At 46.9% G+C, this 27,478-nt stretch overlaps 1 protein-coding gene across 1 annotated transcript in view; it reads left to right on the top strand.

Moving 5' to 3' along the window:
• Positions 1-26,420, top strand: part of LMX1B (LIM homeobox transcription factor 1 beta) — a 181,263-nt gene extending 154,843 nt beyond the window's left edge. The window contains 7 exon segments of the mRNA XM_020984945.2: positions 7,364-7,596; positions 13,543-13,644; positions 13,647-13,720; positions 14,475-14,552; positions 14,704-14,770; positions 17,303-17,467; positions 18,607-26,420. Of these exon segments, the coding sequence (XP_020840604.1) occupies positions 7,364-7,596; positions 13,543-13,644; positions 13,647-13,720; positions 14,475-14,552; positions 14,704-14,770; positions 17,303-17,467; positions 18,607-18,764 (877 nt within the window). The 3' untranslated portion in view covers positions 18,765-26,420.
• Positions 26,421-27,478: the final 1,058 nt, after the last annotated feature.

The following is a 27,478-nucleotide window of genomic DNA, read 5'->3' as shown; positions in this document are numbered from 1 at the left end:
CTAGAGGGCCACATGTGGCCTTGAGGCTGCAGGTTCCCCACCCCTGGATTATTAATCTCTAAAATCCCTACCAGCTCTAAATCCTAGGATTTAGACAGCAGGAACCCTCCCAAAATGTGTGTATCCAATGTTTAGTGCAGGTAGATCTCCTTCCAGTTCTTTCACTGCCCTATTCCTTGACCCCTTCCCTTCAGACATCCCAGGGGACAGCTTCCCCAGGTTTAGCATGCCTTCATCCCCAGCCTTGTCACCTCTGTGGGCAGACACATATGCTATATCCTTGGCAGACAGATACTTTGCATTCCTGACTACTGGGGAAGGGCACTCGGGTCCATGGCTACCAGTGCCTCAACCCCTGGCCCCATTACCACCTTGGGCCCAGCCACACAGCTCTGACTCAAATTACGACCTTGCCATTATGAATGCCATCGGAGTGCTTCACTTTGATGACAGTTTCTGGGCTCCAGAACAGATTAGGGGAAAATTACAGCCGTAATCTGTGCCGCACAATTGCGGGGCCATAAAGAGGGATGGGAGCGGGGAGGGAAGAGCGATGGCGTTCCCAAAGGTGGCGCACTGCCGAGCAGTGCCAGAGACTTGGTAAATGAAAAATTGTTTTAATTCTCTCCTAGCAGCAATAATTTGATTCTTCATAAATTTTTCCATCAAAATGTGGTGAGGAAGAGCGGCTGTAAAAATGCAGACATGTGACAGTGATAAAAGATAGGGGAGCAGAGTGGTCAGCTGAAGGGGGGCAGGGAAGGCGGGGGAAGGGGTGGAGGGGTGGGATCCCCACAGCCTGGCCATAGCTTGGGAGATTCCAGTGTCAGCCAGCTTTCACTATGTTATAGTTGCATAAGTCTAAGAGCCAGAAGGGAGCTTGGGATAGATTGTTAGAGTGGGAACAGACCTTAGGGATCATCTAGTTCTGTCTCCCTTGTTTAACAGAAGAAGAAACTGAGACCCAAAGGAAGGAAGTGACTTACTCAAGGCCACGTAGGTAGCGTCAGAACCAGGATTCATTCCAAGATCTTCTGATTCCACTACTATCTGTATTCCCAGGCCTTTATTCTTAGAAATGGTATTATCTCCAAGAATAGAGACAGAGAGCTCAAGTTCAGGGCTGGCTTCTCAGCCCCAGTAGCCAAGGCCAGTGTCCAGCAGGGAACAAGAGCTGCCTCCCTAGTCCCCTCACTTTAAGACTATACTGGGTGGGGACCCATCTCCCTGCTAGACTAGATACTCTGAACTCTCACTCAACTCCTTGCTCAGTCCCTACAGCAGGACAAGTCAAGTAAGAGCCCTGGATCTGCAATTAGGAGACCATGGTTCTAATCCTGACTCTGATACCTTTTAGCAATGCAACCATGGGCACAAGTCACTTCACCTTCTCTGGACTTCAGTTTCCTCATCTATAAAATGAGGGATTTGGGCCAAATGATCTCCAAGGTACCTTTTCTTTTTAAAATTTTTAATCCTTCTCAGCCTCTGAGCTTAATTCAACTCAACACCCTGAGCTGAGCTTTCTCTAGCATTGGTCCTTCTTTGACTTTGATGAATGTTTCTTCTCCCTTGATCTGGCCTTGAGGTTAATAGACACGTGCTACTTAGGGGGAGGTATCTGAGGATCCCGGAAGATATGGGATATATAACTGGCTGTCTCTGAAACCACCATGTCTCTTCCTGCCCAGTGGTATCCTAGGACCCTTTGAGTTCCAAGCTGCCAGGTTCAACTACCCTTAGTCCAAGTGAGCAGCCCTCAGCCCTACTCCCCATAATAGTGACACAATAGCACAGATAAGTGCATTTACACAGAGATATGTGAACAGATATAGACATATCTCTGTGTGTGTCTTGCACATGCAGATACACACACAGAGATATACATGCACACATGCATGAATAAATACACATAGATACACACAGGCACATATGCACATGAATACATGGCATGTGACACCCAAAAACATAATGTGCAAACACACATATATGTTGCTATACATACACAAGCACATGGGAATACACTGACATATGCATGCATAGACACATGCACCCACATTCATAGATACAAGTATACTCATGCATCATGCATTAAGGCACCAGCACAGCTTACTATACATAACCCTAATCCTCATCACCGACTCCACATAAGCTTTCTGGCCCAAATTCTAGCTGAGCATGGTAGCTGAAAGCCCCCATTGGTAGAGAGAGGCTAGCTTTGCTGGAGACTAGAAACTCATGCTTTCTGGGCAGGGAGGGGTGTGTGTGTGTGTGTGTGTGTGTGTGTGTGTGTGTGTGTGAAGGGGCTTTCTCTCCCAAGCTCCAAGAGATTGGAGAGCCTCTTTTTCCTTCAGAGGAAATGAGTGCTGCCTGCCTGCTTTCCCTCCATTGGCCAAGCCTTGTCTCTGTGTCCCTCCATCTGCTCTTCCCTCCCTCTGCATAGGAGGTACTGATAACCCCTTAAATAGGAGGTGCTGATAACCCCTAGAAATAGCCCCACAGTAACTGGGGAACAGGCCACCTTGGGGAAAGGGGTGGTTAAGGCACCTGCCCCATGACTGAAGACTGGCCAGGATGGGGCAAGGCTGAAGATCTCCCAAGGGCCAGTCAGCAAACAAGCAGTATCTGTCACCCAGCACGCTTTAAGCAGGACATCCACCCTCTTGCTGCCTGCCCCGAGACAAGCCTTCAGCAAACAAACCCACTGGGATCAGGTCTGCTGTCCTTAGAGCCAGCCTGTTGAGCAAATCCCTCGAACCGAACTTAACTCAAACAGCAAATTTCTCTGAGACAGCTTGGGCGCTTCCAGCTTGTAATAAATTAGTTGTAATAAAACAATTACAAACTGTTTGCCCACAAAGAGGCGGAAGCAGAGGGCCCTTTGGAAGCAGGAGGCAGGCACAGGATGAGAAGAAGCTGAGGTCCAAACAAACAGCTCTTAAGCCAGCCAGTGGAGAGAGGTGGGTACTCTCTAGAAGCCTGGGCTGGGGTCGGGGCAAGGGAGATGGAGATAACTGTTCTGGGGGCAGCAGTTAGTCAAAGTCAATGCCAGATGTCACCCCTTAGGGTAGGATGGCATCCGTTGCAGGGAGCTCAGAGACACTCATTGGACCATTTTCTAGCAATCACTGAAACCTGGCACCCCTGAATACACAGCCTCCCTGGCCACCCTCTCTAGTACTGGTTGCACCTTCATTGATTCCCTCTGCTCATTGGTTGAGGCAGGAGAGTTAGAACACGCTTTGCTCCCCATTGCCACCTCCAGATTCTCCTCTTACTGCCATCACTCACTAGCCCTTCTTCCTTTGAGGTTCATGCTATTCATATCTACCACCTAGTTAACCTCCTGGTAGCTTTTGCTTTCAGAGCTCCAGGTCACTTCCCTTCCTTCCTCAACAAGTCTATACTTGGCTCACAATTTTTCTGTCCTCCCCAACTCTTGCTTTCTTCCTACAGGACTTCAACCTACTTATTGACTCTCTCTCAAATACTCTCAATACCTGGTTCCTCAGCCTACTCACTTCCCATGAGCTACTTATCCACCTCATCTCAGCCACACACAAAGATCATGCCCTTGATCTTGTCGTCCACGAATGCACCACCTCCATGTTCAAGAATTCTGAAATCTCCTCATTCGACCATAACCTATTGGTGTTCCACCTCTCCCTCTGCCTTCCCTCACCAATCCCTATTCTTTGTTGACACCCTTCTCTTCAGTCTCTTGACACTTCAGTTCTCTACTTTTCCACTGGCCATTTTCTCCTGTTTTCCCCATCTTGACCCTTTGGTAAACTAGTTCAGTTCCACGCTGTCCTTCTCTCTTGAGTTCCTGGCTCCCTTCTCGTATCACCGATTACAACCTGCCAAGCTTTAGCCTTGGATGACTCCTGCCATCAGCTGCCTTTACTCCTCCACATGTACTGCCAAATGAAGATGGAGAAGATCCCACACAACCATTCTGACTGAGCCCCCTACAGATTTGTGTTACACAACTTCACCCGGGCCCTCCCTGCTGCTTCTACCTCACATTTATCAGTTCACTTTCATCCCTCCTCAAACCTCCCATAGTTCCCCCTCCTCCTTTCTCAGCCAAGAACCTTGTCTCATATTTTACAGAAAAAATTGAGGCCATTCATCGTGAGCTCCCCTGCTCTCCTCTTCCTCGTCTTATCACTCAGCCAGCTCTCTTTTGTCACTATCTCTTCTTTCATCTGTATCTCACATGATGAGGTGGCCTTACTCCTTACCAAGACTAGTACACTAGTGATCCCATTCCATCCTGTCTCCTCCAACAGATTGCCCCGTCTATCACTTATCTTCCTGTTTAATGGCTCCTTCCCTACCGTCTACAAACATGCCTATGTCTCCCCCATCCTGAAAAATCCTCGCTTGATCCTACCATGGTTTATATGTCTTCTGCCATTTGTAGCTAAACTCTTTGAAAAAGGCCACATTTATTATAGGTGCCTCCACTTTCTCTCCTCTAACTCATTTCTTGATCTGGCTGCTGACTCTACCATTCCACTGAAATTACTCTCTCCAAAGTTATCAATTATCTCTTAATTGACAAACCTAATGGCCTTTTCTCAATCTTCTTTCTTCTTGACCTCTCTGCAACCTTCATTGATCCCCCTCTTCTCCTTGATAATCTCTTTTCTCTAGGTTTTCAGAATGTCACTCTCTCCTGATTCTCTGCTTACCTATCTGACTACTCCTTCTCACTTTCCTTTGATGAATCCTCATACAGGTCATGCTCAAACTGTAGGTGTCCCAGAGGGTTCTCTTTTGGGCCATCTTCTCTCTCCCTCTGTATTTCTTTACTTGGTGATCTCATCAACAGCCTTAGATTTAATTGCCATTTATATGCAGATGATTTTCAAATCTACCCATGCTGCCCTAACCTCTCTGCTTATCTCCAGTCTCACGTCTCCAACATCCTTTCAGACATCTTGAACAGGATGTCCAGTAGACATTTTGAACTCAAAGTGTGCAAAACTGAACTCATTTTCTTTCCCTCAAACCCTTCCCCTCCCCTTCCTACCTTCCCTATTACTGTAGGAGGCAATGCCATCCTCCCAGTCCCTCAGGCTCACAACCCATCTCACCACTCCTCCCACCCCCGTATCCAAGCTGTTGCTAGCACCTGCCGGTTTCACCTTTGCAGCATCTCTCATAAATGCCCCCTTCTCTCCTCTGACCCTGCCCCCACTGGAGTGCAGGTCCTCATCACCTCCCACCTGGATTATTGCCATGGCCTGTTAGTGGCTCTGCCTGCCTCAAGTCTCTCCCCACTCCAATCCATCCTCCATTCAGTCACTAACGTGATTTTCGTAAAACACGTTTGATCATGTCACACCTCCTCCCTCCTCCAACTCAATATAACTCCAGTGGCTCCCTATTGCCTCCAGGAACAAATACAAAATGCTGTTTTGGCATTCAAAGCCCTTCATATCCTAGCCTCCTTCTATCTTTCCAGTCTTCTTATACCTCACTTCCCAACATGTCCTCTTCCATCCAATGACACTGGTCTCTTGCCTGTTCCACAAACAAGACTCTCCATTTCTCAGCTCCTCACATTTTCTCTGGCTGGCCTCCATGTCTGAAACACTCTCCCTTCTCCACTCAGACTACTGAACTACCTGACTGCCTTTAAGCCCCAACTAAAAGCCCACCTCCTACAGGAAGCCTTCCCTAACCCCTCTAAATTCCAAGGCTTTCCCTCTTTTAATTATTTCCTATTTATCCTGTGTAGAGCTTGTTTTGTATATATTTGTTTGTATATTGTCTCCTACATCAGATAGTGCACTCCTTTAGGGCAGAGACTGCTTTTTGCCTTTTTATATCCGCAGCACTTAGCACAGTGCTTGGCATATAGAAGGTGTTTAATAAATGTTCATTGACTGACTGCCTGTTGAGTTCCTACTATATGCTAGGCACTGTGCTAAATGCTTCACAAACATTATCTTAACCTTCACAACAACCCAGGGAGGTAGGTGCTATTATTACCTTCATTTTATAGTGGAAGAAACTGAGTCAGACAGAGGTTAAAACACTTGCTTAAGATCACACAGCTTGTAAGTGTCTGAGGCCAGATTTGAACTCAAGTCTTCCCAACTCCAGGCCCAGTGCTCTATCTGCTTCATCCTGACATGTGTGGGTGAAGGGGTGGGGTTCAGACCCTGAGTTGAGGGTCTCCCCTGGCCTTGGGCCAGGTCCATGAATCCCTGTCCCACTCTTGTAGTGAAACATTCCCAAACAAGCTTGGAACAGCAGAAAAGAACTATTAAAAATAAGCTTTGTTGATTCCTTTTGTTCTTATATCACAGTCACTTCCAGAAGTCTTTTCTCTCTCTCTCTTGTCCTCAAAACTTGACACCCATCTTCCCCCTCGTTACAAAGAAAAAAACCTTCCATGATAACTGCGCCTGACAATGTATGCGCCATCCTGTCCCAGTAGTTTCATGCCTCTTTTCTAGGAAGGAGGAGGCACTAGCAACCTTGCTGTTTTCTTCCATGTCCTTCCTTTCATCCATCCTCTTAGCTCCTGCATGAGGCTAAGGCAGGGGAACCTACCCATTCCTGATGCTTCAGAGGTTTTAGGGGGTAGGGAATTTTTCTCCCTTATCTTTCAGCTCACAATTACCCTGAGGCAAGTCCCTGGGGGCCTCCCTGGGTCCCACTACCTAGTGAACAGAATGGTGGAATGAGAACCAGGAGACCTGGGTTCCAATCCTGGCTGAATCCTACTTCCTAGATATGTAACTTTGGGCAGGCCATTCCCATCCTCGGGCCTCAGTTTCCTTACCTGTTAAATGAGGGGTTTAGATTAGATAATCCCTAAGGTCCCTTCCAACTCTAATAATAGGTGAAAAGGCCACAGCTCAGGGAACAAAGACCTTTCTACCTTGGATCAGGACCCAAGAGGCCCATGGGGCAGATTCCTTATATCCCCATATGTGTTACATACATATATGCAGATAGATCATTCATATTGTGTGTGTGTGTGTGTGTGTGTGTGTTACATATATAGGTCCCTTTCTTCACACAGCAGAGGGAAGGGGAAGGGAATAAGCATTTATTATGTACCTACTATGTGCCAGGCACTGTATTAAGTACTTGACAAATATTATCTCATTATATCTCATTGTATCTATTATAGGATGGATAGATCAAGGTCCCAGGGTATATTGAGGGGTGGCCTCTGTAGGGGTAGGGTTTGAAGTAGGAGGCCCTATGAACAGACCCACCCTGGTCCCTTAGCAACCACCCCCAACCACTTCAGCCAAGGGCTCTGTCCCACTCAACAGGGTGGAGAGATCCACCCTGTGTCTGAAGTCTTCCTGTCTCCCCTCCCCCCCAACAGACTTTTTGCAGCCAAGTGCAGCGGCTGCATGGAGAAGATTGCACCCACGGAGTTCGTCATGCGGGCCCTCGAATGCGTGTACCACCTCAGCTGCTTCTGCTGCTGCGTGTGCGAGAGGCAGCTTCGGAAAGGTGATGAATTTGTGCTCAAGGAGGGCCAGCTGCTCTGCAAGAGTGACTATGAGAAAGAGAAAGATTTGCTCAGCTCTGTGAGCCCGGATGAGTCAGACTCTGGTGAGTTCCCAGCCTTCTGCCTCTGGGAAGAGCCACGGCCTGGTGAGGGTGGAGAGGGTCGGGGGCAGGGGGCAGGGAGAGGGGCAGTCTTGGGAGGAGGGAGGACAGGCCTACCTGTCAAGGAGGTAGCCTTGGATATCTCAGAGCCCACTGCCTGGGGAGCTTCAGACCTTCCAGGGCTGTGGTCCTGTCCCCCAGCCTGGGCCTCCATTACTCTCAAACCCAGTGACTCAGACTGTTCACAGGCCACATCCCTAGGAGAACTACTCTGAGGTTGGAATGACAGGCCCAGCTAGCGTCTTCAAATCACTAGGGCCTGCCTTCCATGATATGATAGAGACTTTTTCTCCCTGAAAAACCCATTGTCAGATTCCTCACTCTCATGACCTCGTAGTGCCATGGGAGGGTAACATGCCTCTCAATATAGCACTCCAGACTCTGTGGTCCAGTGGTTAATCCCTTGTTGTCCAATCATTCAGTCTGACTCTTCATGACCCCGTGGACCATAGCACACCAATACTGTCCATGAGGTTTTCTTGGCAAAGATACTGTAGTGGCTTGCCATTTCCTTCTCCAATTCCATCCCTACTGGTGAGCTAATGATAGGCTTGGGAGAAAAAGGACTTCCCTCTCTTTTGGTTAGAGGCCCAACCATTAAGGGACCTGTCACTGGCCAGGGAACAGCAGAACGCTGACTGCCTCTCATCAGGGCTAGTTCCCCTGACTGCTGCCTTGGTCAGATCATATTTGGACTGCCGTGTCCATTTGGGGGGCAACACACTTTTGGAAGAGCACTGGCAAACTGAGGCAGCAGTCAGGATGTGGCTGCTCCAGCCTCTCAGCTGGTTGAAAGAATGGGGAATGTTTTGCCTAGATAAGGAGAAATGTAGGAGAAACATGATTTTAAGTGTTTTCAAGACAGTCAAGGAAAATAGCTTCTTTATAAAAAGATTTCACTTCACATTAAGAACATACTAATAATGAAAGCTACCCGACATTAGAACTGGCTTTATCGTGGGGTGGTGAGTTTCCTATCAACGAAGATCTTTAAATTTTGTTTCAATACCACAATAGAAGGTACCTGTATCGGTTGGGGGAGAGGGAGTGGAAGGGTCATTGGATAAGGGGCACTGGGGCCTGTCCACCTTGGGAGTCTGAGGCTTGTGGAGGGGACACGCAGCACAATAGGAGGAAAATCGTAGAGCCAAGCAAAGGGAAGTACAGAGCAATGTGAGACACCCCGGCTATCTTGGTTCTCCAGGAGCTCAGAGTATGTAAAGAAGTGACCAGGGAGAGGGCTAATCCTTCAATTGGCCTTCCCAATAGAGGTGAACCTACAGCTTTGGTTTAAATCAATTGAGGGCTATAACGTGACAGGTTGCAGAAAGAAGGCTGTTCTCTAGTAACATTAGAGGTTCAGATGTGGACAGATTAAGGGTAGGGAATAGGAGAAACCCTGAGCCAGCTCTCAAAAAGATCAATTCTATATGTGAAAAGGGGGAGCGGAGCAGAAGCTGCCTGGGCATATGTTCCTCTCTAACATATCTACTCAAAACAGCAAGAGTGTTGGCTCAAGATCCAGCTTGGTGACTTATTTGGACAGGTTATTTCTCTGTACTTCAGTTTTCTCATCTGTAAAACGAGTCAGACTATTTGACCTCTTTTTTGTTGTTGTTCAGTCATACCCAACTCTTTATGACCCACCCCATTTGGGGTTTTCTTGACAAAGATTCTTGAGTATTTTGCCATTTCCTTCTCTAGCGCAGTTTACAGATGAGGAAACTGAAGTTAAGTGACTTGCCCAGGGTCACACATCCAGTAAGTGTCTGAAGCCAGATTTGAACTCAGATGTTGAGTCTTTCTAACTCCAGAACTGGTGCTCTATCCGCTATACCATCTAGCTGCCCATATGACCCCTAGGTCACTTTCCAGTGAAACCCAAGACCTAAGTCAAGTCTCAGATAGACTATTTACTATCTGTATGACTTCAGTTAAGTAACGTCAGGTGCTTGAATCTTGATTTCCTCTGTAAAACTGGGACAATAAATTTGCCCCACCAATCTCCCAGAGTTGTGAAGATCAAGTGAGGTCGTGGATGTGACATGCTTTATAGATTGTAAGGGGCTATATAAATGTTTTGTTTTGTTTTTGCTTTGTTTTTGTTTTTGGCTAGGCAATGGGGTTAAGTGACTTGCCCAGGGTCACACAGCTAGTGAGTGTTATGTGTCTGAGGCTGGATTTGAACTCAGGTCCTCCTGACTCCAGGACTAGTGCTCTATCTAACTGCGCTACCTAGCTGCCCCCGGGGCTACATAAATGTAAATGATCATTGTCATATTGATCATATTAATTCCTGGCTCCAGGCCTGGTCATTACTACTGCTAGTCCCCATAAGGAACCTAGAAAACAGAAGTACTGATTCTAATACCCAGCCCCTCTTTCCCTTCCCCCCCCTCCCAAGTCTAGGTGCTATGCTCCTTAAGGTTTTTATTTTTAAATATATATGGGTCCATAGATGATCAATAATAGGTTCTCTTCCTTTAAGGTTTTCAGAGCACTTCCCTCACTACAACCCTGTGAAGTAGGCAGGCCTTGGCTTTACAGGAGAGGCTATGCAGCTTCAGAGAGGGCTTATGACTCGTCAGCAGTCATTGGGCCAGGAGGTGTTGGAGCCAAGACTCAAACCCCTATTTCCTGAAGCTGAGCCTAGTGTTCTGTTAACTAAACCATGATTTGGAAGGAACATACGCTATCTGTGTGCATGTCATGGGTGCATGTGTATCGGTGTCCTTCTTCTGGACTGTGAACTCCCCCAGGGTAAGAAAAGCCTCTCATCTCTCTGTTTTCCCTGCCAAGGAGCCCAGGTTCCAAGTCTTGCTCGTTCTGCTTCTGGCATTGTCTCCTCTCACTTACACAGACCCTACACTGCCTCAGGCCCTTGTCACCTCTTGCCTGAAGTATTATCACAGCCTCCTAAATAGTCTCTCTGCCTCCTTGCTGCCTTCTCCAAATGTACTGAAACACAGCTAACAAAATAGCTTCCTAAGATGTGGGTTACAACACATCAACGATCTGCTCAAAAGTCTTCAGTGGCTCCCTATTATTTCTAGTATAAAATATGAACTCTTCAACCTGATATCTCAATCCCTCCACAATCTGGCTTCTGCTTCCCTTTCCAGATCATTTCATACTATTCTCCTTCACATATTCTATGTCGCATTTAAACTGGCTTCACTAATTTCCAACTCAGCATTCCATTTCCCATCTCAGTACCTTTGCACGGGCTGTTCCCCTTGCCTGGGGTGCAGTTGATATTGTAGCTGACCTCCTCTGCTCTCACTCTAACCCCAAGAGAATACATAATCCTTAAGGCAAGAATTATTGAATTGTTTTGTTTTTGTATGCCAGTACCTGGCAAATTTAATAAATGTTGACTTAATTGCATGTGATGGGAGGGTAGAGATGAAGGACATGTATTTTAAAGCAAATTTTTGCCCAGGATATCCCACATTTCTCAATTCACTTCAATTCCCTGCCCTCCTCCACCCCCACCCACTTACAATACCGGGCTACAATCTTCATTTTCTTCTTTTAAGCCACTCCCACATCTCTGTCTGCTGGAAATTAGCCCCAGAGATGCTTTCCACTCTCACCATGTACTAAAATAAACATGTCACCTTCCCTATTCCGGTTGAGGGCATCACTAACACAAGCTCAAAAGCCTGGGATCTTCCATCATAATCCCTTCTCCATCATACTGTCCTTGTCAAGTCTTGTCAATTCCACTACCACAGTATGAGTCCCCTTTTCTCACCTTGAACTGCTACCACCCTAGTTCAGGCCCTCATCACTTCTCATCGGAGCTATTGTAATCCATTTGTAACTGAAAGCCCAACCTCTAGTCTTTTGCCTCCAATGGACCTACAGATGCATTTCCTGTTGTACAGGCCTGAACACATCTCTCTTCTGCGATTCCCTATTAGGATCACTAGAGCTAGACACCTAGAGGTTAGTTCATCCAAAACCCTCATTTTCCAGATGAGGAGCCTGAGGTCCAGAGAAACGTGCCCAAGGTAACATAGGTAGCAGATGACAGAAGTCAAAACTCAGGTCCTAGTTCAGCACTCTTTCCATTAGAGAATAAAATACAAACTCCTTAATTTGACATTCAGGGTCCTTCATAACTTGTCCCTTTATCAGTCTTCCCTCCTGCTGTCTGCCTCCACACACTCTCTGCTCCAGCCACATTGAACTGTTGGCTATCCTCCTCATTTTCTGGCATCCTTGATTTTGTTCACATTTCTCACTGTGCCCCAAATCTCTCTCTGTCCTATCTTCCCTTCAATGCCCAGCTCAAATGTCATTTCCTCCATAAAACACAGTGCTTAACACAGTGCCTGGCACATAGTAAGTGCTTAATAAATGTTTATTGATTGATATAAACCTGTTCTGTTATCCTCAGCTGTAAATTTATGTATATGAGCATATATGTGGGTTTCTGTATTGATGTGTATACAAATCTGTATGTGTATATGTGAGTGAGGGATAATTAGTCAATAAACATTTATTAAGCATCATCTGTGTGCCAGGTAGGGCAGCTAGGTGGATAGAGCACAGAGCCTGGAGTTAGGAAGACCTAAGTTCAAATCTGGCCTCAGATACTTACTAACTGTATGATCCTAGGCAAGTCACTTAACCCTGTTTGCTTCAGTTTCCTCATCTGTAAAATGAGCTGGAGACAGAAATGGCAAGCCAAGAGAACCCCAAATGGGGTCACAAAGAGTCAGACATGACTGAAATGACAACAATGACAACAACAACACGTGCCAGGCAATGTGATACAAATATGAAAAAAAACAAAGATAGTCCCTGCCCTCAAGGAGCTTACTGTCTAATAGGGGAAGACAAAACATAAAATGCTCAAAATGGTGGGGCGGGAGAGGAGATGGTACCCACTGGAGAATTATGAAAGAGAAGTCAATCAGAGAAATCTCAGAATAGCATATCCAGGTGAGAAATAGGGAGATGTCTGAACTGGGATTTCACCTTAAATGGAGGTTTGGAGTTCGTAGCCTCACCCTCCAATCAGAGGTGGAGTAGCAAGGAGATGCGATCTTACAGGATGGTGAGATTTTCCCAATAATGGAGCTTCCTGGCAAAATCAGAGAAGTTCCAGAATAGTACGGCCAGGTGAGAAATGTATGATAGTATAGATATGTCCATGGATGGATGGATGGATGTACATGGATGTATGAATATGCATTGTGTACATTTGTGTTATGAGACAGTAAGTTATAGATGATAGATAAAAACGTGATCTTGTAAGGGAAGAGCGTCTGACAATCACAGGTCCTTGATGTATTGACATTATTTGTGCAAATGAATGTATGTGTTTATGTGTATATGAGTGTGTGTGTCTTCCCTGTCAAACATCTATTCCTTTAGATCCTTCACAGAAGCCCTTGTGGCTGACCCTGGTATTGGGGGTAGGGGTGGGGAGGAGCCGGGCTTAGCCCTCGAGGGGAAAGGGGACATCATGACATACTCGTGTAGTGGGAAGAGCCTTGGTGCTTCATAGCTATGTGACCATGGGCAAACCAATTCCTCTAGTGGAGCCTCAGTTTTCCCATCTATAAAATGTGGATAATAATGTTTGTGCTCCTGTCTTCCATATAGTGGTTGCGAGTGTTTTGTGAGGCACTGGAAAAATGGGAATGAGAGTTATTGTTAATACTTTCCTCCACTCCCCATCTCAGATGGAAAAATAAACTCAGATAGGAGAAGCAGAATTACCAATGGGAGCTACTGTCTGAGGGGGCCAGGGAGTTGACTCTGAAGCAGTATCCAGGACTATGATGGCTTATTAGAATGGACCTCTGCCTGTCTTTTCCTACTCCTAGATGGCCTCAAAGGCCCCTAACTATGTCTCCAATGTGTTGCCCACAGTGAAAAGCGATGAGGAAGATGGTGATGTGAAGCCAGCCAAAGGCCAGGGAGGCCAGGGCAAAGGCAGTGATGATGGGAAGGACCCAAGGAGGCCGAAGCGGCCCGGACCATCCTCACCACGCAGCAGAGGAGAGCGTTCAAGGCCTCCTTTGAAGTTTCCTCCAAGCCCTGTCGAAAGGTGAGTCTTCTCAGGTACCCCTGCAAGGCCAGTAACAGAGACTGCCTCTTCCTTCCTGGTCATACTCCCTCCCATCCTGACCTGGGAGAGTTCTAGGTTCTAGGTACCTGTCCCTCCCTCTCCAAGGGACCCTCAAAGGACATCTGGGGTCCTTGGACTGGAGAGGCCTGGAAGTTGGCTCTCTCTTGTTGCCTAATCAGGGTGAAACAGTCCTGAAAGTGAGGTCAGGAGACCTGGGTTTGAATCCTGACTCAGATATAACAGTTGTGTGACTTTAATTAGGCAAGTCCAAAAATAGAATAGGCTACCTAAGTTAGGAATGGCTTCTCCATGCCTGGAGGTTTTCAGACAGAGGCTATAAGGCATATTGTAGGGAAGATTCATGCGGAGGTATGGGTTGAATGAGATGCCCCCTGAGCAAGGATGTGGGAGTCTGAAGAAGAGGAGTTCTGATCACTGTCTTCAAATATTTGAAGGATTGTCATGGGGAAGATGGATTAGATTTGTTTTGTTTGTCCCAAAAGGGCAGGAGATGCGGCACTCCAACTAGGGGAATATCCCACCTGATAGGAAGATTGAAGTCCTAGATACCTTCCTAAGGCCATATTTGTAGATCTCTTTCTGGCTCTTTCCAGATGAAGGTTTATTTCTAGTGAGAGTGGCTGAGTCAGCTTGGGGCCATTCTGGGAGGTAAAAGATAGCTTGGGTTGGGGGATAGAGGGAGCTGACTGGGGCTTCCTTTCTCCCTGAGCAGGTCAGAGAGACACTCGCCGCTGAAACAGGGCTCAGCGTCCGCGTGGTCCAGGTCTGGTTCCAGAACCAGAGAGCCAAGGTGAGTAAGCAACCGTCTCATTTTTACTTCCCACTCCCCTCCCACTTCTCCTCTCTGATTCTACCTACTTCCCCCTCCAGCAGCCAGGGCCAGGGGGGAGGTGGGTGGGGGCTGCATCTCCACTGACATGGCTTGTCTTCCTTTTGTGCAGATGAAGAAGCTGGCGAGAAGACACCAGCAGCAGCAGGAGCAGCAGAACTCACAGCGGCTGGGGCAAGGTGTGCGTGTGTGTGTGTGTGGTGTGTGTGTGTGTGTGTGTGTGTGTGTGTGTGTGGTCTCTCAGTACTGCAGGGGTGAGGGGACCATGGCGTAAGGTCCTGCCAAGCTAAGCAGAGGCCTCTTCTGTTGGGAAAACAATGGAGGCTGAGGGGTGACATGATCTGAATGTATACATTTATCAAGGGCCCTGTTTCCTTGAGCCTCAGTCCCTAGAAACAAGAAGACAAATTGCAGGTCAGTTCTGTCCAGCTTAGAGTGTGCTCAGCAGCACCTTTCCTGAAAGGTGGTATGCACTGAGAATATTAGGAAGCTTAAAAAGATAGGTAAGGCTCCTGAATACACAACAGCTGCCTATTAAAGAGTGTTGAGGGTGTTTGGGACCCAGCCCTGACTTTAGAAGTGAACATAAGATTTAAGGACTTAGTGCTGGAAAGAATGCTAGAAATCATATATAATCCCAGGGTTCTTAACCCAGGGTCTGTGAACTTGTTTTAAAAAATATTTTTTATCATCCTTATTATTTATATTAATTTTTAAATAATCCTATGCATTTTATTTTGTGCATTTAAAAACATTATTAGAAGAAGGGGGCCCCCCAAAAAAGGGGGGCAGCTAGGCAACGCAGTGGATAGAGCACCGGCCCTGGATTCAGGAGGACCTGAGTTCAAATCCAGGCTCAGACATATAGCACTTACTAGCTGTGTGACCCTGGGCAAGTCACTTAACCCCATTACCTAGCTAAAAAAAAAAAGAAGAAGAAGAAGAAGAAGGGGGCCCATAGGCTTTATCAGGCTGTCAAAGGAGGGATCATATAAAAAAGATTGAGAATCCATGGTCTCATCCAACACTATTCCCCCATTTTATAATATGAAGAAAATGGGGCCCAGAGAAGGGAAAAAACTTGCCCATGGTCCCATAGCTAGTAAGTTGCAAAGCTAGAATTTGAACCCAGACCCTTAGGGTTCAAATCTACTGCTCTTTGTCCTTTCCTTTACTGTGGTATCCAGACTGGAGGCTAGGATGGATGTTTTGGTGTTCTCTGGTGGGAGGAGGGGAGAGGTCTGTAGAGTGGTCCACACCTTCAAGGCTTGAAGAATGGGCTAAATCTGATAAAATAAATTTAATCAAGATAAATGTAAAGGCCTACACTTGGGTTCAAGTAATCAACTACCTAAGTATGGGATGGGTGGGGGAGAGGCAAAGCTAGGCAATATTTTCCTTGAAAAAGATCTGGGAGTTTTAATGAATTGAAAGCTTACTAATAAGTCAATAGTATAACTCAGCAGCTAACAAAGCTTCTATGAGGGCTGCCTTAACAGAGATGGGGGTAAAGGTAGGGGATTGGTAATGTCCAGAAGGAGGGAAAGGAAAGTCTTCTGCCCTGAGTTAGGCCATATCTGGAGTATTGTGTTCCATACTGGGTGTCACATTTTAGAAAGGATGTTAACTATCTAAATCAGGAGTAGGGAGTCTGCAGCCTTGAGGCCACATGTGGCCTTCTGGGTCCTTGGGTATGGCCTTTTGACTGAGTCCAAGTTTTAGAGAATAAATCCTTCTATTAAGGGGATTTGTTCTCTGAAGTTTGGATTCAGTCAAAGGGCTGCACTTGAGGACCTAGAGGGCCACGTGTGGCCTTAAGGCCACAGGTTCCTCACTCCTGATCTAGAGCATGTCCAGAAGAGGTGGACGGGACTGGAGACCGTACCACATGAGAATTAGTTAGTGGGGGATGTTTTGCCTAGAGAAGAGAAGACTTATAAGGAACATTAAAGGTTTCTTTGGTTAGCTGAAGGGCTTTCATACGAAAGAGAGATTAGACTCCTACTTGGTCCCAGAGAGCAGAACTAGGGCCAATGGGCAGAAATTGTAAAGATGGATTTAGGCTCCAAATAAGGAAAAATAATCAACTAGAATTATCCAGAGGATCCTTGGGAGCCAATGAGTTCTCCACCTCTGGGAAATCTTCAAGTGAAGGCTGGATAGATCTTTGTCAGAGTTGACATAGAGGGCATTTTTGTTTAAGTACAGATTCAACTAATAGATGCCCTCTCAGATGCCTTTCACCTCTGAGATTCTGTGTCCCCAGGGTCAAGGCACAGGGAACCTCTTCCTTGTTAAACAGTTCTGGGGAAGGAGCTGGAGCTATTGTCTGAAGTGGGGTTATGTGTCTCTAGAAGGGAGGGGCATGTTGGACTGCTTTCATGGGAATGACCACGAACGGTCATGTCTTTGTTCTCCCTGAATTGTACCCTTGAGACAGGGTCCTGGGATCAGAACTTCATCAATCAATCAATAATAATAATAAAAATAATAATAATAAATGCTTAATATGTGTCAGGTAATGAAGACAAAAGTGAAATATCCCTGCCCCCAATCAACTTATAATCTACTTAAATGCCTAAGTATTGTTCCCTGCTTTCTTGCAGCCAATGAGTTCTTTTGTCTCTCTCTGGTCCCAATGGTTCTTGCACAGCCCTGAGTATATGTTTGGGGGAGGGGTGGCAGTGAAGGACCTTCTCATGTCTCTACAGAGGTCCTGTCTAATCGAATGGAAGGAATGATGGCATCATACACACCACTGGCCCCACCCCAACAGCCCATTGTTGCCATGGAACAGAGTACCTACGGTAGCAGCGACCCTTTCCAGCAGGGCCTCACGCCTCCTCAAATGCCAGGTGACCACATGAACCCCTATGGTAAGCCACCAGCCCCACTGCCCTGTAGCCCTGGGGTACCCCAGCCCCTCCCAGTAGGGTCCCAGGCCCCATGTCCCCTGTCCTCCATATCCTGGGCTCCTGGTCCCCCACCAGGGCCCCAGAGGCCATGTTTCTGATCTCCCTTAGGGCCTCCCAGCCCCACATCCCTTCATTCCCCATGACTCTGGCCTTAACACTAGGGTTCTCAGGCTCCATGTCTTCTAGCATCCATGCCTCCCCATCCCCTACCCCTTTCTTTTGTGCCCTTATGCCCTAAACCCTTAAGGCTGGGGGCCCCCATAACCCTCCTTTTTGGACCTTCCACCTTGAGTCTCCAGCCTCTCTCTGGATCTTAAGGGGAAAGGGAGGGTGTTTGGGGAACATCTCTCTTGCAGCCGTTATTGGATGGGCTGCTGATACCAGTTTCCGTAGCATCATCCTAAACTGCTGTGTGGAGATGGGGTTCAGGAAAAGAATCCCTAACCTACTTCCCTCCTTCCCCCACCCCCAGCATCATACTCATATATTGCCTGGGAGCAAAAATTAGGAAGTGCCAGGGGACCAGTGAACCCTACCTTTACCCCTACCCCAAATCAGGCCACTCCAACTCAACAGGAAATAAGGCAGACCTAATCCATCTTCTGATAGTGGTAAAGGAACCAGGACTGGCCCTGCCCCTCACCCATTCTGTGTCCTGGCATGGGCTTTCCCTGGATCAGGCTCTGGGGGCTTCCTTGGGGCTGGAGGCTTGAACCTGGCACTTTGGAGAAGTCTTGGGAGGGACCATTGTTGGGAGGTAGGAGGGGCTTATTTCTTAGTACCACAGGTGTGCCAGAGGCCACAAGGAGATAAGAGAAAGAAAAGAGATTCATCTGGGTTGGGGGGGAGGGCCCAGAACTTCTCTTGGGGAATGTACAGGCACATGGAGACCTCTCCTAGGTCTCCTGATGTCCCTAGACCAGTTAGAAGAGATGTTACACGTTCAGGAACCTGTGGGATGGCAGGCCCTGGTCATCCTATCTTTCCCACCACCTCTGCACAGATTAGGTGGCCAGGGGCCCATGTGGTTCTTCTATACTTGCTGGGGAGGGGTCCCTATGGCCAAGGTCCAGGGCTCTGACCCAGTGTCTGCTCCTCAGGAAACGACTCCATTTTCCACGACATTGACAGTGATACCTCCTTAACGAGTCTGAGCGACTGTTTCCTGGGCTCCTCCGACGTGGGCTCCCTCCAGGCACGAGTAGGGAACCCCATCGACAGGCTCTACTCCATGCAGAGTTCCTACTTCGCATCCTGAGAGAGAATGGAGCCCCAGGGCTGGCCGGAGGGTAGAGGAGGTGGGCAGGCCAGCCGTGCTGCCCAGACAGACTCAACAGCCATATGGTGCCCAGCCCTCCCAACTGGCCTGGCCCCTCTTGGCCAGGCCCCTCCCAGCCACTGTGGCTCCTTCAGGTCCTGGCCCAGCCCATGTGGCTCCTGGGGTTTCCAAGCCCATCTTCTGTGGCTCCCACCTGGGTTGCCTCAAACAGGGGCACGGAGGAGCCTGGGCCTGGGGGGCTTTTCTTGCCGATAGAGACCTATCGCCCTAAAGGAACCCCCAGGCAGGGCACATGGACAGACTGGCCACCTGCCCCTCTGCCTCCCCCTCAACACTCTCCTCTGCCCTCAGATCCCTCCCAGAGGGCTTCCTCTTCCTCCTCCCAGTCGTCCTCATCCTCCTCTTCCCGGTCTTTTTTTGGAAGCTTAAATTCGATATATTTTTTTAAACCCCTACCCCTCATGAATGACACCTGCTGTGGCCCTGCTCCCCCAGCAAAGGCCCTGCCCCCAAGAGAATCCCCTTCCCTGGCAGAGGCCCTACCCCACACTGCATGCCCCAGAACTCTTAATTGTGGACAAGTTGCCAGTTAGCCTGTGAGAAGTGAACGTATCTGTGATGAGTGGCTTGGTTTCCTATCTCTCCTTCCTCATCTCCTTCCCCCTGCCAGGGTCAGGCCTGGCGAGGGCAGAGGCTGGTATGCTGGGCCAGAGAAGTCTAGGCCTTCAGGCTTCTCTCTCTACGTTTTCCGTTTGGAGACATCACTGGCTCTGTATCCTGTAAAGCTGCCCCTTTGGGGATACAACAGAGATGGGAGGCGGGGCAGGTTCCCAGCAGGGGCATTTCAGAGGTGCTTTCCCTCCCCTTCCCTCTCTCCAGGCCCCACCCCGCCCCAGCCACCAACAAAGCCTCACCTCTGAAAAAGCCTGCCTTGTTTCCAGAAGGCTACTGGGACATTGTGTGTGAGGACCACTGGCACCCCTTTGCATTAGGTCTAGAATGTTAGAGCTGAAAAGGACCTAAAAAATCACAGCCCAGCCCACTTCATTTTACCAAGGAGGAAACTGAGACCCAGAGATGAGAAGTAACTTCACCATATAGGGAGTGAGTGGCCCAGTAGGGCCTAGAGCCCAGATATTCTTGACACCCTGTACCACATCGTCTCCCCTTCCTCAATCCTCAGTGGGTACGGAGGCGTGGTGATTTCCCAAGGACTTGTCAGTGTATGGGCAGAGTTAAAGGACAGGAAGCAGGAGGGAGCTTTGTGGGAGGATAGGTGGACTTAGGCTACCTGAGGCCATAGGGTTTAGGTAATGGAGGACCTGGACCGCTCACTCCAAAGGAACACAGCTTTTCCCTTTGCCTTCCCTTCTCCCTGCAATGTCTCCTCCTTTTTCTCAGCCTTGCCCCCATTTTCTCAGTTTACAAACCTGAAACAAAATTCCTGGCCCCTAGGGAGGAATATCCCAGCTGGGAAGGACCCTGGGAGCTACAAAGAGACTGAATGATGACCTCACACTCACAGCCCACCTTTCCCCAGCAGGGAAAAACTCAATTTAGAAACAGCATGGGGGGAATTCAAGATCCTTGGCAACAGGAAGGGCCTACCAGGAAATACACATAAGATTCCTTCCCATCACCCTCTACCTGTCTGCCTGATCTCTAAGAAGAGGAGCTAGGGAGGGATAGGGGAGAGGTAGGGGGCTGAGGAGGAGGGGAAGGGCAGGAGCAAGCCACAGCTCTGAGGAAAGGGCAGTGACCTAGCATTCACATTTCTTCACTGAAGTCTTCCAGCCTGGCATGGAGGGAGTATTAGAAAAGGGAGAGGCAAATCTTGTGGCTTGAGTATTTCAGGCTTCAACCTACCAGACAGTGACAGAGAAGAATGAGCCAGCTTGGAGGACAAAGAAAGAGACACATTCTTCAGGAAGAAACCTGGGGGACAGGGAGAAACCTGGGACACAGAACCTCAGAACTGGATGGGACTTCAAAGGACATCTAGTCCAACTCCTTTCTGAACGGGAATCCCCACTTCACTACCTCCTCCTTATTAGGAATTTTTTCTTTAAATTTTTCTCTTTGTAATTTCCACGCATTGCTCCTCGTTCTATTGCCAAACAGGAGAATCTAATTCCTCTTCCAATGAGAGCACTCCAAGTACTTGAAGACAGCTATTGTGTCCCCCCCTCCCCCTCCCCTTTCCCAAGTCTTCTTCAGACTAAAAATCCCTTGTTCCTTCAGTGAATCCTTCCATGGCATGGTCTCCAGTCCCCTCAGCATCCTGTTCACCATCCTCTGAATGTGCTTGTCAATGTCTCTTCTAAAATGTGGCATTCTGAACCAGACACAATACCCATGTGTAGTCTGACCACGGCAGAGGGCTATGACCTCCCTTTTTTTTTTTCCAACACTGGGCTTCCCTTTATTCAGCGTCAGGAGGAATTAGCCATATTGTCTACGATGTCACTCTGACTTATATCGAGCTTGCAGTCCAATAAACCCCACCAGTCTTTTTACACACACACACACACACACACACACACACACACACACACACACACACACACACACACACAGCCAACCAATCACCTCTCCTTCTGTTGCACTTGGAAAGTTGATTTCTTTTTAACCCCAAAAAGGAACTTTCTCTTTATTAAATTTCATCTTATTAGATTTGGCTCAGTGTTCTATGTCTTTTCTGGGATACTGACTGTGTGATACAGTATTACTTCTCCCTCCCAGCTCTGCCAGCTTTGAGTTTGATCATCTATTGATTCATTCAAATCACTGATAAAAATGACAAATAGCATAGGGCCAAGGACAGAGCTCAAGAGCTTTCCACTAGGGACCTCTCTCCATGCTGACATCCATTAATGATGATTCTTTGGGTTTTGTTATTCAACCATTTTAAAATTCAAAGTGTACTAGCATTCTATCTTTTCTCAAATGTTTTGGGGAAAATCCAAGAACACTATACTCATGGCATTCCCCAGATCCACCCACCTACTAACCCTAAAGAAAGAAAAGAAAATGGTCTAAGTCAGATATGACCTATTTTTGATGAATCCTTGCTGACTCCTTTTCTAAAATCTCAATTCAACAAACATTTGTTAAGTGCCTACAGTATACTGTGCTAAGCATTAGGGATGCAAAGGGGAAAAAATGACAAAGAGTTCTTGCCCTCATGGTGCTTACTTTCTAGTGGCTCATCAACCAACCTTTTAGTAATATGTTCTAAAACTTTGCTAGCACCTAAATTTAACATTACTTCCCTCGAGTTAACAGATCTTAACCTTTTCCCTTTAAAAAAAATGGAATATTTGCCTATCTCTGGGCCTGTGTAGTTTTCTCATCCTCCAAGATCTCTTAACAATCACCAGCAGTGATTCAGTAATTCTATTCTCCAGGTCTTTCAGTAGCCCAAATGTATGTCTTCTGGGCCTCATAACTTGAGCCCAAGGAGAGCAGCTTGATAATCTCTTTTTAAAATTAGTGGTTTTTATATCACTTTCGTTTCTGAATATATCCCTACCTACTCCCTGCCACAGTAAGCCAGCCTTTGAAACAAGGAATAAAAAAGAAAGAGGAGGGGAAAAGCAATTCTGTAGAACTAACCAATTTATCAGTCTATTCTCACAGTATACACAAGGGCTGAACCTGAAGTCTGTAAAACCTGAGTTCAAATCCAGCCTCAAATACTTAACTAGCAGTGTGACCCTGGGCAAGTCACTTCACCTGCCTGCCTCCAGTTATTCTACTATAACATGGGTATAATAACAGCACCTACCTCTCAGGGCTGTCGTGAGGATCAAATGTGATAATATTTATAAAATACTTAGCACAGCTCCTGGCTCATAGTAGGTGCTTAATAAATGCTTGTTTCTTTCCTTGCAGAGTTTCCCAGTTTATCTAAGGACAGGAGATGCACTTGTCTCTTCTCTTTTCTTTTCTAGAGCTGCTAATCTTAGTCATTATAATTACACAGTGTTTGTTTTTACAGTTCTGTTCTTTAGCTAGGTATTCTCTGACCATCCTGCTTATCTTCAATTCCAACTTCCTGCTAACCATTTTTGTCACATTCTTCCTAGGTCATTATTCTTGGTAGGAAAAAAAAACCCCATCAGTAAAGTCAGCTCTAATCTCTCTTTATCATCTATTATCATCATCTATTTTTTCCTAAGCAGACTTGGATCCTATCCCATCTTGAATCTTCTCCCAACAAAGCTTTATAAAAAGTCTTCACCACTCTTTTGTGTTATCCTTTGCTTTCATCACCAGCTTCAGCTCATTTGGGGTTTTAAGGCTTGTAACCCTGTTCTTACCCAACTGTGTTACTCTTTTGTATTCATTCTCAAGTAGCTGTCCTTGCTTTTGAGAGTTATAGGATCATAGGTCCTGTGTATCCTAGATCTGAAAGGGGAGGCTAACCCACTCATTCTACAAATTGGTAAACTGAGATCCAGATAGGTAAAGGGATTTACCCAAGGTCAGCCAAGTGGCAAATGGCAGGTCCCTTAATTCCAAAACTAGTAAGAGTATCACACTTCTATCTTCTATACAAGGTTTTTTTTAAATGTAGGGTAGTTTATGAGTTCCCAATGCATCCACATTCATCTCTAGACAATTTCTTCTTTTCTCCTTAATTGGAATCAATTTTGGTTTTGTCTTCAAGGTATCATTCTTAAGAGCTTCCCATTTCTCTAGGGATGACTTCTCTGGCCTGGGACATGGTGGGAGAAAAGACAGGTGGCAGATCTGGGAGACAGAGAAAAGGAGGGAGAGACTTAGGAAGAAACTTGGTGATTCGGACAAGGAAGATACCAAGGGCCTGAAACACAATGCTTTCCTTGGCATGGGCAGATCTGCCTTGGCACACCCTAAGCAGTGAGAAATCCAGCACAACCTTGGAGAGTCTGGCTCCAAATTAAGCAATACAACTTCATTAGCTACTTGCCTTGCCTCAAGGCTTTGCCAGATCAGGTCTATCCTAGGGCCTGGAGTCACTTTCATATATCTTTTGAATATAAGCTAAGTATGTGGAGGAACTCAGGAGGGATATCAGAATGCCACTTGTTATAGGCATCTCCCTAGGATCATAACATTTAGAGCTGGAAAGGACCTCAGAGGTTAATTAGTCCAATTCCCTCATGTTACAAATGAGCAAACAGGCTTAGAGGGAGTGACTTGGGTAAGGTCACACAGGTAGAAAGTAGCCAAGCCCACATCCTCTTTCTCCAAATCTAATGCTTTTTCCACTATACCATATTCCTAGTTCTGGTTCCAGTTAGGCTAGGGTCCTACTCTTTCTTCAGCCTCTGCCCAGAGATACAACCAAAGAATGACCTCAGCCAGGCTGAGGTGGCAGAATCCATGTGGTATGGGGTTGGGGGACATCTTTCTCTATTCTAAGAGTCTTGTTCTTGCTCAGTCCTGGGCCTCAGCCCTGCTCCTTGAGGACAGACCTATGGAAGAGAGAACCAAAATGTTGTTAGGCTAAGAGATCCTTCAGGTCTCCTAGTTCAATATTCTCCTTTTATGGAGGAAGAGATTGAGTGCAACAAGAACATGGATTTGCCCAAGGTCAAATACCTAGTTGGTAGTAAGTAGACCCCATGTCTTCTGACTCAAACTCTAGTGCCCTTTTCACCAAAAATTATGGTACCTGTACCTAATATAGGCCCAGCATTTCCATAGGTATTTCAGGGAACGGAGCATCAGGGTTTTTGCCCTTACAGGTCTACGGCCCAGCTGGGGAAGCAAGACTGGAAAGCAAGACCATCCTTTATGAAACAATTTGCAAATGTTAGATGACAGTATGATGTCGTGATGAACTGTGCAATGCAAAAACTAAGTACTGTAGAAGGGGGGGGTGCGAGTGGTCAGGAAAGACTTCATGTAGGCAGGGAGGTGGGAATTAAGTTAGGCCTTGAAAGTGGGGGAAGAAGCAGGAAATGTGGGGTGCAGAGGGGACTGAGAAGCACTGAGAGAGAAATGAACATGGCCAGTATGTTTGACAACGGGGAAATCAGTCTGGCTGGAGCCAGGAATTTACACTGAGGAGTGGGGGGAGCCACTGAGCCTTCTGGGGAGAGGGAGAGGGAGGGGAGTGGAGTCTGCTGGCCTAGCCTCATTCTGTCTATCTTAAGAACCTTTGTATAGACATGGGAATATGTGGGGAAAGCCACTTCCTGTTTCTTCCTCCTTCCTGTCTCACCATCAATAGGAGGAGCCTGGGAACTAGATGAGAGGGTCTTAGCAAAGACAGTATAGAAGCCCTGTGCCCTGGATGGTGGCACTAGAATCTGCTATCTACAACTCCAGAAGATTGATGTTGCCCTAGGGCATCTACTTTGTACTTTAGCTCAATGCCACTTTGAACTGGACATTCTTGGGAGGCTCACTGCCTCCATATGAGCCCTGCCCTGGCATCAGGGTGGTTAATATCCATTCTCAGAAGAACCTTCCCCTGGGGAGGGAAAGGAAGAGAAGTTAATGAGAGATTGAGCCCTCTTGCCTTGCTTCTAACCTTGCCCGTCCCATCCCCTTACCTGCCTCTGATTCTCAGACCAAGGTACTTCTTAATACCTCCCTGACCACTCCCACTAAGAAAGTTCTGCCTCTTCTCCAACCCAGACTCAGCCTCTCCACTTCCCCTTCCACTCCTGCCAGCCCAGAGAAAGGGTAGCAGCCTAGTTTCTTCTTGAGCTGACTGGGGGTGGGGGTCTGAGATTCCTCTGAGACAGGAGTAGCCACTGAAATAACTGGATGAGAGGGCAGAAACAAAAAAGGCTAGGAAGGGCATGAACCCTCACGCATACATGGGCACATTCATGAGCACACATGCACATAATTAAACACCACCATGAGCTCTTATACATTCCCATCTACAGACACCACACATATACACAGACATTCTCACACACATACTTTATGGGGTTAAACAGTGACTGCAAAGGGACTCCCGGTTATTTAGGACTTTGGAAACTGACTTTTAAGAGACCATCCTTGCTCTGGCCTCTGTCCTGTGGCTATTCCCATCTCTTTACTTGTCTTTGGCCCTCATTATTTTTCTCTTTCTGTCTCTTTTTCTATGTCTGTCTCCCTCTCTATCTCTCTGTCTCTGTCACTCTCTCTCTTGTTCCCCCTTCTCCCTCCATCTGTTCCTGTCTCCCTCTGTCCTTCTGTCTCTCTGTCTCAGGTGTTCCTGTGTACTCTGTAGCTGAGGTGACGCTGTTGTTTAACTTGTACAGAATCTCACTGCCCAAACCCCCTACCCTTAAGCCTTGCTCCCCAACCCCCTCTCTGGTGTGCATAGGCTGACATTTTTATTTAATAACTCGTCATTGTTAAGTTATTTATTAGAGTTTACAATGTCCTTTTGCCACTCTCTCCCTCCATCTCCCCTTCCTTCTCCCACTTCAACCCCCGGCCCTCCCAGTCCGGCCGGGTAACAGTGTCCGGGCCTCCTGGCCCTCAAGCTCATAACCTCTTGCTTCTCCCCACAAAAAGAAAAAAAAAAGAAAATGGAAAAAAGACAACACTTCAGTATATTTGTAAATAAACCAACCTGTACACGCATCTTGTACTTCTGCTTGAGAAGTTGGGTGGGGACCAAGAAAGAGGATTTGAGTCAGGAAAGAGAGACCAACTCTTCATCATGGAGGACCAGAACAATTCTCTATCATCATGTTGTGGAGGTGGGGGGGGGGGGACAGTACAATCCTCCATCATGAAGGACCAAAAAAAATCTCCAAAATGGTGATGGGAGTGGGGGTGTGGAAAGGTCAGGAAAATTCTCATCACAGATGAGGGAAGGGAACAGAACAACTTTCTCTCATGGAGTTGTGGAAGACAGAAGAACTCTCCATCTTGAGAAGAGGGCATAACAGGTCTTTATTATGGAGGAAAAGGATGGAATACATTTCCACAATGCTGGGGGGGGGTGTATTAGGGAGGAGAAGGCTAGAGCAACTTTCCATTATGGGAGACTGGAACAACTCTTTGTCATTGGGGGTGTGGAGAGGTGGGGGGTGGATAAAACAATTCCATTGTGGAATGGGATAAGACAGAACAACCTTCCATCATAGGGGTAGGAGACTGTCAGAACAACTTCTATGATGGGAGTGGGAGGACAGACATTTTCATCATAGGGATGTGGTGAAAGAAAAAAAAAAACAGCTCCCTATCATGAGTGAGGGAGAAAGGATGGGACAGCTCTGCATTACAGGATGGGGAGAGAGAATAGAAAAAAAGTCTCCATCATGGAGGTGAAGTAAAGAAAGGCAAAACAACTCTCCATCACAAGGGACCAACACAACTTCACTATGAGGATTTGGAGAAAAACTCTATCATTAGAGGTGGAAAGACCATAACTCTTAAACATTGGAGGAGAGGAGGAGAGAAAATAACTCTCCATCATGCGGAGGGGAAAACCAATGATCACAGAATTACAGAATTTAAGAGCTGGAAGGGATCTCAACAATGATCTAGTGCAACCCATACACAAAAGGAATCCCTATAATAAGACACCTGACACATGGTGATCCTGCCAAGTAGATCCCTTCACTCCTTCCCATCTTCCATCTTCTTCCATCACTGCTGCTTCCAATAATCAAAAGACACACATTAAGTGACTATTATGTATAATCCCTTTTGCTTCACTTCGAGAATAAGAAAAATATACAATTCTTGCT

Source organism: Phascolarctos cinereus, unplaced genomic scaffold (assembly GCF_003287225.1).
Source record: "Phascolarctos cinereus isolate Bilbo 61053 unplaced genomic scaffold, phaCin_HiC Scaffold_2;HRSCAF=192, whole genome shotgun sequence".
Taxonomy (NCBI): domain Eukaryota; kingdom Metazoa; phylum Chordata; class Mammalia; order Diprotodontia; family Phascolarctidae; genus Phascolarctos; species Phascolarctos cinereus.
This window is presented reverse-complemented; position numbering and strand designations above follow the sequence as displayed.